The sequence below is a fragment of the Bison bison genome, unplaced genomic scaffold (genome assembly GCF_000754665.1).
Source record: "Bison bison bison isolate TAMUID 2011002044 unplaced genomic scaffold, Bison_UMD1.0 scf7180017864388, whole genome shotgun sequence".
In the NCBI taxonomy this organism is placed as follows: Eukaryota; Metazoa; Chordata; class Mammalia; order Artiodactyla; family Bovidae; genus Bison; species Bison bison.
In genome coordinates this window covers 6502210-6520387 of record NW_011494960.1, presented here as the reverse complement: position 1 = coordinate 6520387, position 18178 = coordinate 6502210, and the positions used below count along the sequence as shown (strand labels likewise).

Genomic DNA, 18178 nt, shown 5'->3' with positions numbered 1-18178 from the left:
GGAGGGCCCCTCAATCCCAGAGTGCTCAAGATGTTTTGTTTTGATGTTTGAATTTTTGCTTTTGAATATACATGAGTAAGTATAGCCCATGAAATATGATGATATTCTATTCCAAAATCAACTCTACTTGTTAAATAGCTGGCAAAAGGAAGGAGAACTGATTTATGTGTACCAGATATTTTCTGAGCCTAGATGTGTGTGTTCAGTGATTTTTCTTGCTGTCTGCTCTAACAGCAGAGATGTAAGTTTGAATATCAAAATATGCATGAATAGGTAATTCCATTCAAATCAAGAAAAACATATTCAGTGTAACTCCAAAATTATAACATTGTTGTCTATTCTAAATGCATCTATGATCTTACAAGAAGAAAATACATTTATACATGAGCATGTAGATAAACTATCAATATATGACTAGAAAGGGCTTCCCAGGTGACACCAATGGTAAAGACTATGCCTGCCAATGCAGTAGATGCAAGAGGCACGGGTTCAATCCCTGGATCTGGAAGATCCCTGGAAAAGGAAATGGCAACCCACTCCAGTATTTTTGCCTGAGAAATCCCATGGACAAAGGAGACTGGCGGACTACAGTCCATGGGGTTAGAGCAGGACACGACAGAGCACTCATGCCATTCCATGACTAGAAACTGAAATTTAAAATGAGTTTATAATTCAGCATACAATAAGTACTGCAGTAGTTCAGGAAAAGGAGTTAGAGAAAGATAATTGGATCTGGAATTTATAAAGCTGGCGCCCTGGAAAGTATAGGATGATCCACAGTTTGTAGGTCTTGTAAAATCTACTCAGAAAAAAAAAAAAAAAGAGTAAATAGATAGAATTTTTCATGTGATAGGAACAATATAAACCCTAAAGATAATCCTAAGAGAAACCCTTGCTGCTGCTGCTGCTGCTGCTGCTGCTGCTGCTGCTGCTGCTAAGTCGCTTCAGTCGTGTCCGACTCTGTGCGACCCCATAGACGGTAGCCCACCAGACTCCCCCGTCTCTGGGATTCTCCAGGCAAGAACACTGGAGTGGGTTGCCATTTCCTTCTCCAATGCATGAAAGTGAAAGCAAAAGTGAAGTCATTCAGTCGTGTCCGACTCTTAGCGACCCCATGGACTTCAGCCCACCATGCTCCTCCCCCCTTATGACTTTCCAGGCATAGTACTGGAGTGGGGTGCCATTGCCTTCTCCAGAGAAACCCCTAGAGACGTTTAATTAGCTATCTTGGGTGGAGTTGCCCTGGGGATGGGAAAAAGCAGTTAGTTACAAATTCTGTTTGACAAACATAAAACACCTCAGTGCTACAGGCACCTCAGCATCCCACCGCACAAACAGCAGCAGAACTCAGTTAATAAGCCTCCTGGGTCAGAACAGAGACCTGAAAGTTGGATTAAAGTAAACGTGGCATCTCTTTTCTCATCAAGACCAATGACACATCATGCAAAAATGAAGGGTTACATAAAAAATTTAATTTCTTGTTTAACTGGTAATCGAGAAACATAAAATATATCTCATCACTTTAAATTAAGAAACCTACCTCATAAAAACAGCAAGCAACAAATTTTACTTTATCCTGTGTGTGTGTGTGTGTGTGTGTGTGTGTGTGTGTGTATTTTGCGACCCTGTGGACTGTAGCCCACCAGGCTCCTCTATGCATTGGATTCTCCAGACAAGAATACTGGAGTGGGTTGCCATCACCTCCTCCAGAGGATCTTTCCAAACCAGGGACTTTATCCTCTATTCACAGTTAAACAACTTCAGAGCCAATAAGTGAACTTAAGTCTGAGTCCAAAACTTGAAAGCCTCCTTTAGAAAGAACTATGTAGGTTAGTATATACTTTTTATGCAACTTCAACTCTTAAGAGGAAATTTCGTTTTCAAGTTCATTTTGAGGTTCTCTAGCCTTAAAAGTGAGAAAAAAAATAAAGCAGAAGAGAAAAAGTGGTTAATCTGAATGTTCAACCAGTGTTGAAAACAGTAATTAAGAACAAGGTCCTGTTTCAGTTCAGCTCAGCTCGGTGACTCAGTCGTGTCTGACTCTTTGTGACCCCATGAATCGCAGCATGCCAGGCCTCCCTGTCCATCACCAACTCCCGGAGTTCACTCAGACTCACGTCCATCGAATCGGTGATGCCATCCAGCCATCTCATCTTCTGTCATCCCCTTCTCCTCCTGCCCTCAATCCCTCCCAGCATCAGGGTCTTTTCCAATGAGTCAACTCTTCGTATGAGGTGGCCAAAGTATTTGAATAAAGTATGCTTAATATTACTTTGGGGAAGTCACTTTTTTTTTTTACCAAGTTGGTGTTTAAAAATGGATGAAAATACATTTGACTTTTTTTTTAAGGCCTTTTATTTTTTATTTATTTTTTTTAACTTTACAATATTGTATTGGTTTTGCCATATATCAACATGAATCCGCCACAAGTATACACGAGTTCCCCATCCTGAACCCTCCTCCCTCCTCCTTCCCCATACCATCCCTCTGACTTTTTTTTTTTAATTTTAAAAAATGTGACCAGAGTCTAGTTTCAGAACTTTGTATGGGCTATGGTAGGAGTGCGCCCTCTAGTGACGTCAGCCATGACTTGCAAGTGAATAAGCACCTAAGTCTTACATCTTACTTGAGGAATTTCCAATTTTTCTCTAAAAGTGAGAAAACAATTGACCTATCTGATTTTAACCTTAAAAAAAAAAAAAACCTGCCCTTCAAACGCTTATACCACCAAGTTCAGTTTATCTTTTTAAAATTAATTTATTTTAATTAGAGGGTAATTACTTTATAGTATTGTGGTGGTTTTTGCCATACATTGACATGAATCAGCCATGGGTGTACATGTGTCCCACCATTCTGAACTCCCCTCCCACCTCCCTCCCCATCCCATCCCTCTGGGTCATCCCAGAGCACCAGCTTTGGGTGCTCTACTTCATGCATCAAATTTGCATTGGTCATCTATTTTAACATGGTAATATACTATTGGTAATGCTATTCTCTCATATCACCCCACCACTTTTAAAGAAGTTTTATTTACAGGAATTGGTGCAGTATTACTATTACTATAATTGTCAGTTAGCTCAAGTTAGTGGACAGCATTGTTTCGGTCTTCTATATTCTCCTGATTTATTTTTACATTTTTGATTAATAACTGACAAGGAAGTGTTAAATTTTTCAAATATAATTGTGGCCTAATGAAAATGGGATTTATGCTTTTGACTGAAAAAAATCTTTACTTCACCTTCTTTATTTAAGATATTGTAGCTGAATACGGAATTCTAGGTTGATAGTAGGTTTTTTTCTTTTTTTTTTTTTTTTTTTTTTTTTTTTAGGTTTTTTTTCTTTCATTGCTTTAGAGATGCTCCCTCTTCTGGCTGGCTTGACAGGTTTCTAAGGTTTCATGTCATTCCTATCTTTGTTCCTTCAGCATAATGAGTCTTCTTTGTCTCTGTCTTCCTTTTGGATTTTCTCTTTTTCAGTAAATTCAGTAGTTTGTGTGGGGAGTGTGCCTTCGTGCTGCTTTATTTATGCTTATGTTACTTGTTGCTCATTGTGTTTCTCTTATCTGTGGGTCTATTGTTTTCATAAAATTTGGAAAATTTCAGGTATTATTTATTTTATTTTACTTCTACTTAACCTCTCTCCTCTTCTTCGACTCCAATTACATACAAATTAGATTGCTTGATACTATCCTACAGTTGACTGAGGCCCTGTTCTAACATTTAAAATTCACGAATTTTTCTCTTCTACAATATCTAAGCTACTGTTCATCTTACTCTGTGTCTTTTTACTTCAGTTGTTATACATTTCACCTCTCAGATTTTCATTTGGTTCTTTTTACGACTAGGTATGCAACAGCTTTTATTCTTGATCTCATAAGCCCTCATACTAAGGCACTAACCTTTGAGGATTTTAACCCATACTCTATGTATTATGGGTTTCTGAATTACAGAAACTGTCTCCAGGCATTAAGTTCAGGCACTCTCAGGACTTACTTCATTTGTTTCCCCTATTCCAGGAATCATAGTCCTATACTGCCTTTTGTCCAATGTCTAAAAAGAATTAATGTATAGATTTTTGTCTATTTTTCTAGACTTTTACAGTTGGAAGGCATTTCCTGCAGCAGTTAATTTTGTATTAACAGAGCAGACAGATGGTCTTGATTTTTGAATTGTTGGTTTCATACTCAAAATGGTTGCTGAACTATCTTATTTGCCATAATGAAAGAAAACCTAAGTGTTTTCTTTGATTTTCTTTTTAAATCTCATATCTGGAATAAAAAAGAAAAAATGGCAAGAAATATTTATAAATCTCTTTTTGCTCAGTCTTATTTTATTAAAAGGAACAATAATTATGAAATATGAAGCACAAGGAAAGAACTATCTCACTCAACTTGTGAATATTGGTTCACTCAGATACAGTGCTGTGATACGCAATGATAAATTGAAATTAAGCAAAATATTTTGCTTATCAGATTAAACAAGTCAAAGCAATATTCCATTGAAACTAAACTTAATTACTGCCTGTCCTATAACCTAAATACCATATTTTATTCTTCAGACTTTTCTTTCATTCACCTAAAGTGATAACTATTAGCCAACTGGTTCTATAATGTATAAGACTAAGAACCTGTAATGTATCTTTAGCCCCTAATGATGTAATTCATACAGCCTATAGTAATTTTCCCTTTTTCACAATAAATAATGAATTTGTCATATATTTATTTATTATTGCATTTGCATTATAAACACACAAAAATGTATTTAAACTGACCATTTCCTTTTTATTATTCAATGAATGCATGGAGTATTTATATTTTCTGCAAAAAAACATAGTTCTAATTTTAGAAAGAAGCTTCTTGAAATTTTTCAAAGCAACTGCTGATTTTTAGAATCCAGATACTCTTGTTTGTTCCTAAATTAAAAACAAAGTTTATTTCTTTGGCACAATCTTTTCTCTTTTTCCTATTTGATCATGTTGACAAGGATACTTATAAAATGCTAAGTAGTAAAGGATACGGAGAAGGCAATGGCACCCCACTCCAGTACTCTTGCCTGGAAAATCCCATGGACAGAGGAGCCTGGTAGGCTGCAGTCCATGGGGTCGCTGAGGGTCAGACACAAGTGAGCAACGTCACTTTCACTTTTCACTTTCATGCATTGGAGAAGGAAATGGCAACACACTCCAGTGTTCTTGCCTGGAGAATCCCAGGGACGGCGGAGTCTGGTTGGGCTGCCGTCTCTGGGGTCACACAGAGTCGGACACAACTGAAGCTACTTAGCAGCAGCAGCAGCAGCAGTAAGGGATAAAAGAGATGTTCTTTATTTTACCTGACTTTGAGGGGAATACAAGTAAATTGTCACCATAAATGTGATTGTCCCTAAAATAATTATACCCATTATTTTGTTTTAAATTATTAATATACTATGATATTCTTTTCATAATGACTATTGAGGTTTGTTTCCTAAATTTATTGGGTAATATTTTCTTCTATAAATTTCTTAATGTGGTGAACTACAAAGGATTGTTTCCTGATACTAAAATATCCTTATGCTCTATGCAAATATTACTTTATTTGACATGTATTTGCTTCTATGTGATTATTTGCACTTATATTCATAAATGATATTAGTCTATAAGTTTATTTTGTTTGCTGTTTTTATTTGAAATTGATATCAAGGTTATGTTCATGTTATAAATAGATACATAATTTTTAAACCTAGTCTCTGTTATATTTTATAGAGTCAACTCTAAGATATCCTAAGCAAATCTAAGACACTACCAGATTTCAAATATGAAGATAAAACCATCAAGGACTTCAACCAAATGATTAAGTAATTTAAAAAGCAAAATAATTAACTAAGACATCAGACATTTAAAAAGCAAAATGCACAGCAAAGAATCTATGGCACAACATGTTTTTAAAAACTCAGTAAGAGAAAGTATAAACCAATGATTTCATATGCAGCACAACTGTCCCTTCAAAGATCAAGGCAATGAAAAAACACCATTCAACATATTAAGTACTTAAGGAATTCTGCATTCACCAACCCTTCCTAAGGAATCTACTAATGAAAGAACATCAACCAATCAAAAGATAATTGAGAAAACTTCAGCAAAAATACAGATGGTCAATATTTTAAATTATATAAATGTACACATAAGAATGAAGCAAAGGAGGAATGAAGGTGGAAGACTCAGGCACAAAGGTTATGTATTGTGATAAAGTTGAAATAATACAACTGAAATATGAGAGAAAAATGAAAGGAAAGAGAGAAATTAAAAAGCTTATTGTTGTACAGGCAATAGACGTACTTTAAAAGATACTGAAAATAACTAATAAGCCTGACAATAAAGAATAAAATAATAAAACAGAAAGCTAAACTAGATTTTTAAAATCAGTATAAGAAAGAAAACTGTAGAGAAATGAACTCATAAATGTCAATTCAAAAATCACTAAATAAAATATTTGCAAACAGAATCCAATACCACATAAAAGAAAATAATACACCATAACCAAGTGGGATGTATTGGAAGAGGATGATGTTTTAATGTTAGCTAATCAATTAATATCATACTCCATATTAATAAATGTGGGGGAAAGGTCATATGACTATATTAACAGATATTTAACAAAGTCTTTGACAAAATTCAACACCCATTATGATCAAAATACTCAAGAAAATTGACATGAGAAATACTTAACATGATAATATATAATAATATTTTATATGTATAATAAGAAATTCAGGCAGTTTCTTATTTAATTGGACAACACTAGAGGCATTTCCAACTAAAACAAGATCAAAGTAATGATACACATGCTCTTTTCTCATATTTGATGCTATATTAGAAGTGTTGCGCTTCCCCTAGTGGTTCAGATGGTAAAGAATCTGCCTACAATTAGCTAATACAATTAAGCAAGAGAAATAAATTACAGAATATTAGGGGAATAAGAATGGGTAAAGAATAACTAGAACTATCTCCATATGCAAGATTGAGATTAACATGTACACACTACTATATAGGAAATAAATAATTAATAAGGACCTACTGTATAACACAGAAAACTTTTCTCAATACTCTGTAATGATCTTTATGGGAAAAGACTATTTAAAAGAATGGATATATGTATACGTATAACTAATTCACTTTACTGTACAGTAGAAATTAGCACAACATTTTAAATCAACTGTACTCCAATAAATTTTTAAATATAAATAAAAACTGCATAAACAATAAAAAATAAGTATCTCCATATGCAAATAATAGATAGGACATCTGGAAAATCCCAGAGAATCAATAATAAAACTAACTCAATTTAAAAGACCAGTAATAAAAAGGAATTTAATATGCAAAAATCAAAGTCTTCATAAACACAAGCCATACAAAATTAGGTCCATATCTCTTCCACCACAGAAAAGAATAAACTGCAAACAGATTTGGAATCTAAATGTAAAGTGTGAAAGCTTATAAATAATAGAAGAAAACATGGGTGAATTATTCTTCAACCATGACATAAAGTAATAATTTTGTATTATGACTCAAAATCCAAAAGCAATTAAAGAAAAAAATCTAATATGGAACTGACAAATTTAGGTAATGAGAAGTAGGTTTCTCACTCTTGGAGAAAGAAACAACAAATAAAGAGAGCAAAAGTGGTGTTGGATTGGAATTTGGAAGTATCATTATAAATAAATACCTTTTAAAATTATGATGATAAAATGATACAGAATAAGTATAGATGCATATGTTTGGATAGGTTAGTACTCATACATATATTTTTCTATTTGTTGAGGGTCCCTAGGAGTAAAGACATCTCAGTAGCAAGGAGTGCACTTAGAAATCAGATTTGGTTTCTAAATTTTAATGCAATTCTCCAATAGAAAGACTCTTTAGAGAAGTTGTGGCATCTAGGTTTGGAGAAGGGAAAATACAAGAGCAGCCTGGAACATCCTGTTGTGTCGGGAAACAAGGACATGTATGAAAAAGGTGAAGCGTATCAATAAGATACTGGTGACAAACTGAAGGAGCCGCAAATGGTCAAAATAGAACAACTTGAATAACAAAATATATATTACACTGCATTATGTTTAATCACAGAATAAAATGCATATTCATGAATCTCTGCTGATATAAATAATTGAATAAATAAACAGGAAGAAGAAACTGTTCTTCCATACAGAAGAATTCCTATTATTAATAATAATGTACAGAATTGATGGCATTATTTTTTAATCACCATTTGACAAACAACAAGGTAATAATGTTCCCTGACAAAATGGATGATTCTAAAATTCTTGAGTGAAAATTTGAGGAGATACAAAATATAAGCATAGTCTCAAAGTATCTCTCCCACAAGACATTTACCATAACCAATAAGACATATTGACATCACATACACCTGAAATGATATATACCTGGAAAAGGATACAAGATCACTTCTATGGTATTATGCCAAAACTGCATAATCTCAATCTACTCAAGAAAAGACATCATACATATCCAAATTGAAATATGTTATATAAAATAATTAATTGGTACTCATCAAAAGGGTAAAAGTCATTAATTACAAGGAAAGAATGAGGGACTGTCACAGATTAAAGGAGACTAAGATCCTCTGCCGGGTTCTGGAAAAGAAAAGTGATATTGGAGAAGCACTGGTGAAATTTGAATGTGGTCTATATTTGAGTTTATGGTATGGTACTAATGCTAATTCCCTGATTCTTATAATTTTACAATGTCAATTTTAGGAGAATTTAACTCAATATATATCATCTTCTCTATTTTTTAATGTTCTATAAATTTAACATTTCAAAACAAAAACATTTTAAAAATTAGAAGGAATTTAAATACTTTATTATACTATCCTTCAGCAAACAGTATTTGTCCATTTATTTAAATCATGTTTTGCATCACTTGGCCAAACTTTCTTCCTTTTGATTTACTTCTTCCTTTTTTAATAACTCATTTTTGTACACCATAAAATTCACCCATTTAAGTATATAATTCAAAAATTGTTAGTAAATTTACAAACTTGTGCAATGTAACAACAATCCAATTTTAGAACATTTCCTTCACTTCAGAAAGATTCCTCATGACAGTCTGTATTCATTCCCTGGTCTCACTCCAGTCTCATGTATCCACTAACTTTTCTCTTTTTACAGATTTGTCTTAACAGAATGTTTCCTAAAAAGCATACAACATGTGACTTTTTGTGTCTGGCTTCTTGCACTTAGCATCATGTTTTTGAGCACTATCCATTTTATAATCTGCATTAGCATTTTGTTTCTCTGTATTGCTGAGTGGTATTTCAGTGTACAGATTATCTTTAAAAAAAAAATCTATTCACCAGTTGATGACCAACAAACGTGATTGTTTCCAGGCATTGACTGTTATGATTAATTCCATTATAAACATTTATGTTTATATGCACATGTTTTCACTTCTCTTGTGCATCCCTATAAATGGAAATTCTGGATCATATAGTAAAACTCTTGTTTAAGAAACTTCCACGCTGTTTCCCCAAGTGGACTCTACCATTTTGCATTCTGAATGCCAATGTGTAGAGGTTTCAGTTTCTCCACAACCAATAACACTTGTTACTGTTTGTCTACTTTAAAAATCATATCCATTCCAGTGAGTGAGAAGAGGACAAATCTAAACCTAATTGGTTGAAATATCAGGCATACATATATACAGTTGATGTAAAGGACATTACAATACATCAATCTACCCAACACTGGAGTGAGCTCTCTTGTGAAATAGGGAATACTCCATTGCTGAATTTGTTCAAGCAGAATCTATGCAATTTTTCATCAGGAGCATTATAGGAAAACTGAATTAATGAATATGAATAAATTTAAGGTCATGTACTATGTGTCCTACTCTATTCTAAGTAAATGAATAACTGTCACAAATAATAATATCCCCATTTAAAATTTGATGAATGGAGGAACCAAGAAATTTAGCACAATTATTGTTCTCTTTCAGCTGGTAAGTGATTGACCAGAGACTTAAACTTAAGTTTGTCATCATCATTGTTGTTTAGTCACTCAGTTGTGTCTGACTCTTTTGTGACCCCATGGACTATAGCCTGACAGGCTCCTCTGTCCATGGGATTCTCCAGGGAAGAATACTGGAGCGAGTAGCCATTTCCTTCTCCAGGGGATCTTCCCGACCCAGAGATTGAACCTGAATCTTCTGCATTAACAGATGGATTCTTTACCACTGAGTCACCTGGGAAGCCCTTAAATGCTGTTCAGTTACTAAGTTGTGTCTGACTTTTGCAATCCCATGGACTGTAGCCCACCAGGCTCCTGTGTCCATAGGATTTCCCAGGCAAGAATACTGGAGTGAGTTGCCATTTCCTTCTAAACTTAAGCTTACAAGCATCCAAATAAACTTGGCTCCTTGCTATTTCTACTTCTCTACACCAAAAACATTAATCAGAAACTAGATAAGGAGCTGTGTAACACAGGGAGTTCAGCCCAGTGCTCTGTGACAACCTAGAGGGGCAGAATGAGGGGTAGGGGGAAGGAGGCTCAAGAAGGAGGGATTGTATATAATGCTCATGGCTGATTCACGTTGTCATACAGCAGAAACTAAACCCAACATTGTAAAGCAATTATACTCCAATTAAAAATAAATTTTTAAAAAAGAAACTAAATAAGGCATAAGATATTTTCTCTATGTTTCTCTTTGAAAGACATGACATATGCCCATGGAACACTAAGTCCAAAGAAGGCTAAGTTTGAACATTTATTCCTCTAGAAGCCCTTTATAAATATTTTATTTCACATAACTTTATTCATCCATGAAACATACTGTATTTAGGATAATTATTAATAATACATAAGCATGTACTTTGGTCTAATTATTATTAATAATTATCCTGAATACTACATATTTCATGAATGAATAAAGTAGTATGAGATAAATATTATTTATAAAGGGCAACTAGAGGAATTAATGTTCAAAATTAGCCATAGAGAGTAGATTAGTGAAAGCAGAGACGAAAAGAATTCCATTTACTTTCTAAGATGGAATGCTGTGATGAGATCAGGGGGAGATTATGGCAAATTGTGAAAAGGTAGACAGCAACCCTAGATAAGAGAAGTTTCTTCTTGGGACTGCAGAAGATAAAGATTTTGTGCTTATAATGGAATTAGTTTGCAGATAGTTTTGCATATTGAAAAGAGAGTCAATTTATGCCTTAGAGAGGAACAGTAAAGGGGAGAGAGAAATTAAACATGTTGTTTTAAGAAAACTGACAAAGTGGAATACAGAACATTTGATATATTAGAGAATTGAGAGTTAAGACATAAAACACCTTTGTGTAAATTTAGGTATGAAATATGCAGAGGAAGTCTTAGGTAAAACCTATAGAACTGAAGGTACAGCAGAAATAAGCAGTTTAAAGAAAATTTTCATATAATTTAACATCTAATTAGGTTTAAGAGTTAACAGATTGAAAGAATTAAAGAAAACTTAAATTTCATTTTAGGCTTAAAAACAAAGGAACAGGAAAACATTTCCCAAAAGGCTGAAATAAAGGTTTACAGGAAGAGAATGAAATGAAACTGAACAATCTGTTGTGGTAATTATTAACTCAATTCTCTAAGGCTTCATCTTCCTACACTTGAGAGTTGACTGTGAGTGGCTAAAGAACTCCCTCTGGATGAAGAATGCATGGGACTGCTGTGTTCCTGGCTGATGTAATAGCTCCCAGACTCTGGACAAGTCTCCCGGAAGATGAGATGTGACTCCCTGATGACTCAAAGCAATAAGAACTTGGTCATCCACATATGCAGTACAGCAGAGTAAATCAGGGGAGCAGAGGAACCACAGTTTCCAACTCTGAAAAAAAAAAAAAAATATATATATATATATAGGCTCCATGAGAGTAAGATTTATAATCTGTATTTTTCTTGCCATTTTTAGGGAGTGTACTTTTCCCAAATAATCCTTACAGTTCTTTGTGTGCCTCAAAAAGACAGTGTTTCCCATATTAAAAGACTCATTTTGAAAGGGCAGCAAGAAAACACCAGAACAGGCCAAAAGAGTTAACTGAACATGTATATCCATGACATGAACCAACTGGCTAATGACACTTCAGGGAAGGCAAATGGCTACTTATTCTGTCTGCTGATGTCAGTCCTCTCCTGCCTGAGAAGATGATCAGGGAGACAGAAGACCCCAACCAGACCGTGGTGGACTTCTTCTTGGAGGGTCTGATGTACACAGCTGAACATCCTAGCCTCTTCTTTCTGCTCTTCCTCCTCATCTATAGCATCACCGTGACTGGGAATCTCCTCATTCTCATCACCGTGGGCTCTGACCCTCACCTCTGCTCCCCCATGTACCACTTCCTGGCGCAGCTCTCCTTCCTAGATGCATGTCTGTCTACGGTGACAGTGCCCAAGGTCATGGCAGGCCTCCTCACTCCGGATGGAAAGGTGATCTCCTTTGAGGGCTGTGCTATCCAGCTTTACTGCTTCCACTTCCTGGCCAGCACCGAGTGCTTCCTGTACACGGTCATGGCCTACGACCGCTACCTGGCTATCTGCCGACCCCTGCACTACTCGGTGGCCATGAACAGGCGGATGTGCGCAGGGCTGGCTGGGATCACTTGGACCATGGGTGCAGTGCACTCCGCACTCCATACCTGCCTCACCTTCCGCTTGCTCTACTGTGGGCCTCGTCACATCGCCTACTTCTTCTGTGATATCCCACCAGTGCTGAAGCTGGCCTGTGCAGACACCACCGTCAATGAGCTTGTCATGCTTGCCAACATTGGCATTGTGGCTGCAGGTTGCCTCATACTCATCGTCATCTCCTATGTCTTCATCGCCGCAGCGGTGTTGCGCATCCGCACAGCGGAAGGCAGGAAGCGCACCTTCTCCACTTGCACCTCCCACCTCACGGTGGTGCTCCTGTACTACATGCCCCCGGTCTGCATCTACCTGCAGCCTCGCTCCAGTGGGGCAGGCGTTGGGGCCCCTGCCGTCTTCTACACCATAGTCACTCCCATGCTCAACCCTTTCATTTACACCCTGCGGAACACAGAGGTGAAGCAGGCTCTGCGAAGACTTCTGGGCCAAGGCTCCAGAGACTCTCCAGCAGGCAGCCTGCTCCGCTAACCTACACTGCGATTCTCTTCATTTGCCAGCCAAGAAAGCGTCTATTTCCGTGTCAAAATGGAAAGGAGCATCATTCAGGTGGAAATGAGAAAAACTGAGTTTCAGCTCAGCCAAGACCTTTTTTCCCCTCACTTCAGCCAACTGACTGGTGTCAATGTCTGTCACAAACTTTTCATCTTTAAAACCAAAGGGCTGGGAGATTTCCCTGGCAATCCAGCGGTTAAGACTCCACTTCCACTGAAAGGGATGCAGGTTCAGTCCCTGGTCGGGGAACGAAGATCTTGCCATGCCTCCTGGCATGCAGAAAACTAAAGGGCTGGATCGGGTGATCCCAGAAAATCTCTACCACCTAGGTTTTATGGCTCAGAGGTATGTGAAATGCTATTCACAGCCTCATTTATTTTAGCAAGTATATCTTTTTTTAACTATGAAATAATTGTGTTAAATATAACATATTTTAAAATGCTGGTTACAAAAGTATAGTATAGACAGTGTTTGTCTATGTATCTCCAGTTTAAAAGAAGAAGCGACAGTTTTTAGGATGATAAAATACAACTATTAGGAGAAAAACAACTTGCCCAAGGTCGCTTAGAAAGTGTCATTGTCTTTATTTTCCCACTCCAGGTGGTTTATAACTAGTGATAGAAAGACATGGACCTTGACATCAGGTGGAACTACCAGTACTCGAATCCTGATTCCACTTGTCATTTGATATAAAATCTTGTGCATATTTTATAATAACTTGCTGTTTCAGTGTGTTCTTCTAATATAGTAAGATTAAAATTAACTACTTGGTAGAATTTTATGCAGGCTAAATAATACATTTATGTTAAGTGCTCGCTGAAAAATGGATGTTCCCATTTCTTTCAAAGCAAAATGAAGAAGTCAAGAGTGCTTATTATACAAGCTAAGGTTTAAACTAAACAAAAAAATGCAACTTAACAAAATTTATGGGGTGCAGCAAAAACAAAGATGAAAGTGAAATATTCAGCATTAAATGCATATGTTATTAATAGGAAAAGAAAAATATCTTACTAAGCTTCCAATTTAAGAAACTAGAGAAAGAAAAGTAATTGAAACCTAAAGGAAGCGCAAGAAAATAAACAGCAAAAGCTAGATCAGAAATGAATGAAGTTATAAGTAGTAGAGAAAAAAATTTTTAATCAAAAGTTTATTCTTTGCAAAAATCAATAAAATTGATAACTTTTTAGCCAGGATAACCAAAGGAAGACAGAAATAACCAATATCAAAAATTAAAGGGATATTGTCACTACTGATGATACAGATATTAAAAGAAGATTATATATAACTCTTTCCCCACATATTTGATAATGTAAATGAAATGGACTACTTCATATAAAGACACAAAGTACCAAAACTCATGTAGGACAAATGGATAACCTGAAGAGTTCAATATCTCTTTTTAAAATTGAATTCATAATTATAACCCTTCCAAAAAAATCATACCTGGGTGGTCTAATTATTAGTTATATCAGTTAAGGAATAAATAGTATCAATTATCTTCAGTCTCTTACAGAAAAGTGGAAGCAGAGGAACTACTTCTTAAATAATCCAATGAGATCAGAATTATCCTAATTACTAAAGTCAGATACAGACATCATAAAAAAGGAAAACCACAGACCAAATAACTCATGAATATAAGCATGAAAACTTCTGAACAAAATATAGGAAATCAAATCCAACATATATAAAAACATGTATATACCATGATCAAGTAGGATTTATTCCAGATATGCAAGACTAGTTCAACATGCAAAAATCAGTGTAACAGGATACAGAAGGAAAATCATATAAAATCATGTATCAAGTGACTAAAAAGGCATTTAACAACATTGAAAACTGATTCACAAAAAAAAAAAAATTGATTCATGATTAAAACTCAGCAAACTAGGAATTAAGAGAGCCTACCTCTCTATATTTGATAAAGAACTTGATAAAGAACAGACACAGGAAAACTAAAAATAAAATGTCATAATTACTGGCGAAATAATGAGCTTTCCTGCTAATATCTGGTGGATCCATGACTGTATCTGTCAAACCCATAGTGATTTACAGTACAGAGTGAAACGATGTGTGCAAATATACAAACTAATTTAGGAAACTGGAGATTCTAGGAAGGAATGCACAACATCACAAACAACCTCTGTTACAGATATACAAGGCAGCTCCATGGAAGGGGACAGTGACAAAAGATGCTGACCTAAGTAAAACAAATGTAGGCCGAAGGTTTAAAGCAAAAATTAAAGTTTCGTGAGCACTGTACTCTGGTTGACAAGGTGATTTCCCACAAGGGTCGAAGTTAACAATTCTGAAACCACTATAGAGGCATACTGAGATGGAACAAATCGGTAAACCAGTGGCTGATGGTGAGTCAGATGTCCCACCATGAGAATGGCAGAATAAACAAGCTAGGGGAGAAAGGATGTGGTAATGGATTATAGATGGAGTCATCAGTATGAAGTAATCTTTAACTTATTATAGCTAAAAATGATTACATATAAACACATTTATAGACAGGTATATACACATACCTTTCCTTGTTCTCTCAGTTTAGAGGGCCTAAAAGCAAGAAGTACACCTAGTGCTCAGGTATGAAGTTTCTAGTAATGTTCTCCAATAATAGAAATCAGGAAAGGAACTGGAGAAAGAAAGGTATAAGAATAGACTGGAGCATCTTTGCTAGAAAGCAAAGAATCACTGAAGTACACACACACACACACACACACACACACACACAAAGATGGGGTATGACAGAGAAACAGGAGCCAGGTGAAAGGATTCTCAGTGGTCAAAACTGGAATAACTTCCACCAATATATTAAATGAAGTGGTAATGGATTATTATTTAAAATATAAAATAGCCATGAGTCCATAGTGATATAAATAAATAATTGAATGACTAAATAAGAGAAAGAAAAACAGACAAATCCCTTTTGCAGAAGCGTAATGAAAATAGAAAAAAGAAATAATAAAGATAAGAGCAAAAATATAAGTGAACAATATAAGAAAAAATAAGTGAAAGGAACTCATCAGGCTCCTCTGTCCATGAAGTTCTCCAGGCAAGAATACTTGAGTAGGTTGCCATTCCCCTCTCCAGGAAATCTTCTCAACCCAGGGACTGAACCTAGGTCTCCCACATTACAGGCAGATTCTTTACCGTCTGAGCCACCAGGGAACCTCAATCAAAACTATACTGCAATATAAAAGAAAACAGCATATATATAGACAAAATTATATGCTACAACCAAGTAAGGTTTATTTCAGGGATTCAAAGATGTTCATATTTGAAAAAATCAGTAAATGTACTGTATCATATGAATAGGCTAAAGAAGAAAAAATATGTGATCATATCAGTTGAGACAAGAAATACCTAAAACCAACAGTAACTCATAATTTTTTTTTAAATTATCAAAAACTAGCAATAGAGGAAAATTTCCTCAACTTGAAAAATAATGTCTACAAAAACACTCCTGTGAACATTATACTTGATGGTGGAAGACTGAAAGCTTTCCCATTTTGACTGGGAATAAGACAAAGATATCCATTTATCACTTTTATTCATTATACAGAAAGCATTGTTTTTACACATTCTACATAAAGCATTGCTCAAAGGAATAAAGCAAGAAAAGAAAATGGATTACCTACAGGTCAGAAACAAAGAAATGATACTGTCTTTAATTTCAGGTACCATAATTTTCTGTGAAAGAAAATCCCAATGCATCTATTTTAAAACTCTTAGATTTTCCAAAGAAAACACTGATTAAAAAAAATATATATATATATATATATATCCCTGTGTTTATTGCACTACTGTTTACAATTCTCAATATATGAAAATAACCTAAGTGTCCACTGACGGATGACTGGGTGAAGAAGATATGTATATACACATACATTCAATGGAATATTATTCAGTTATAAAAAACAAAATCTTGCTATCATGACAACATGGATGGATCTAGAAGGTATTATGCTAAGTGAAATAAGTCACACAGAAGAAGAACGAATACTGTATGATCTCATTTATATGGGGAATCTAAAAAATAGGACAAATTAACAAAAAAACAGGAAACAGACAAGTAAATACAGAGAGGTGGTTGCCAGAAGGGAAAAGAGTGGGAGGGTTGATTAAAATAAGTGAAGTGGATTAAGAGGTACAAGCTTCCAGTTATAAAATAAATGTCATGCACATATGGGCTTCCAAGATGGCTCAGTGGTAAAGAATCTGCCTGTAGTAGAGCCTGAAGTCAGGCAGGTTGATTCCTCCAGTTCCATTCTTCTTTCTCAAGATTGCTTTGGCTATTCGAGGTTTTTGTATTTCCATACAAATTGTGAAATTATTTGTTCTAGCATACCAGAATATTGGAAATAAAAGCAAAAATAAACAAATGGGACCTAATTAAATTTAAAAGCTTCTGCACAACAAAGGAAACTATAAGCAAGGTGAAAAGACAGCCTTCAGAATGAGAGAAAATTATAGCAAATGAAGCAACTGACAAACAACTAATCTCAAAAATATACAAGCAACTCCTACACCTCAATTCCAGAAAAATAAATGACCCAATCAAAATGGACCAAAGAACTAAATAGACATTTCTCCAAAGAAGACATACAGATGGCTAACAAACACATGAAAAGATGCTCAACATCACTCATTATCAGAGAAATGCAAATCAAAACCACTATGAGGTACCATTTCACACCAGTCAGAATGGCTGCGATCCAAAAGTCTACAAGCAATAAATGCTGGAGAGGGTGTGGAGAAAAGGGAACCCCCTTGCACTGTTGGTGGGAATGCAAACTAGTACAGCCACTATGGAGAACAGTGTGGAGATTCCTTAAAAAACTGGAAATAAAACTGCCTTATGATCCAGCAATCCCACTGCTGGGCATACACACTGAGGAAACCAGAAGGGAAAGAGACACGTGTACCCCAATGTTCATCGCAGCACTGTTTATAATAGCCAGGACATGGAAGCAACCTAGATGTCCATCAGCAGATGAATGGATAAGAAAGCA

The 18178-nt window shown here is 35.5% G+C and overlaps 1 protein-coding gene across 1 annotated transcript; it reads left to right on the top strand.

The window, feature by feature from the left end:
• Positions 1–12173: 12173 nt before the first annotated feature.
• On the top strand, positions 12174–13139 carry LOC105002035 (olfactory receptor 10S1). The gene has a single exon (XM_010858478.1). The coding sequence runs from the start codon at positions 12174–12176 to the stop codon at positions 13137–13139; it is 966 nt and encodes a 321-aa protein (XP_010856780.1).
• Positions 13140–18178: the final 5039 nt, after the last annotated feature.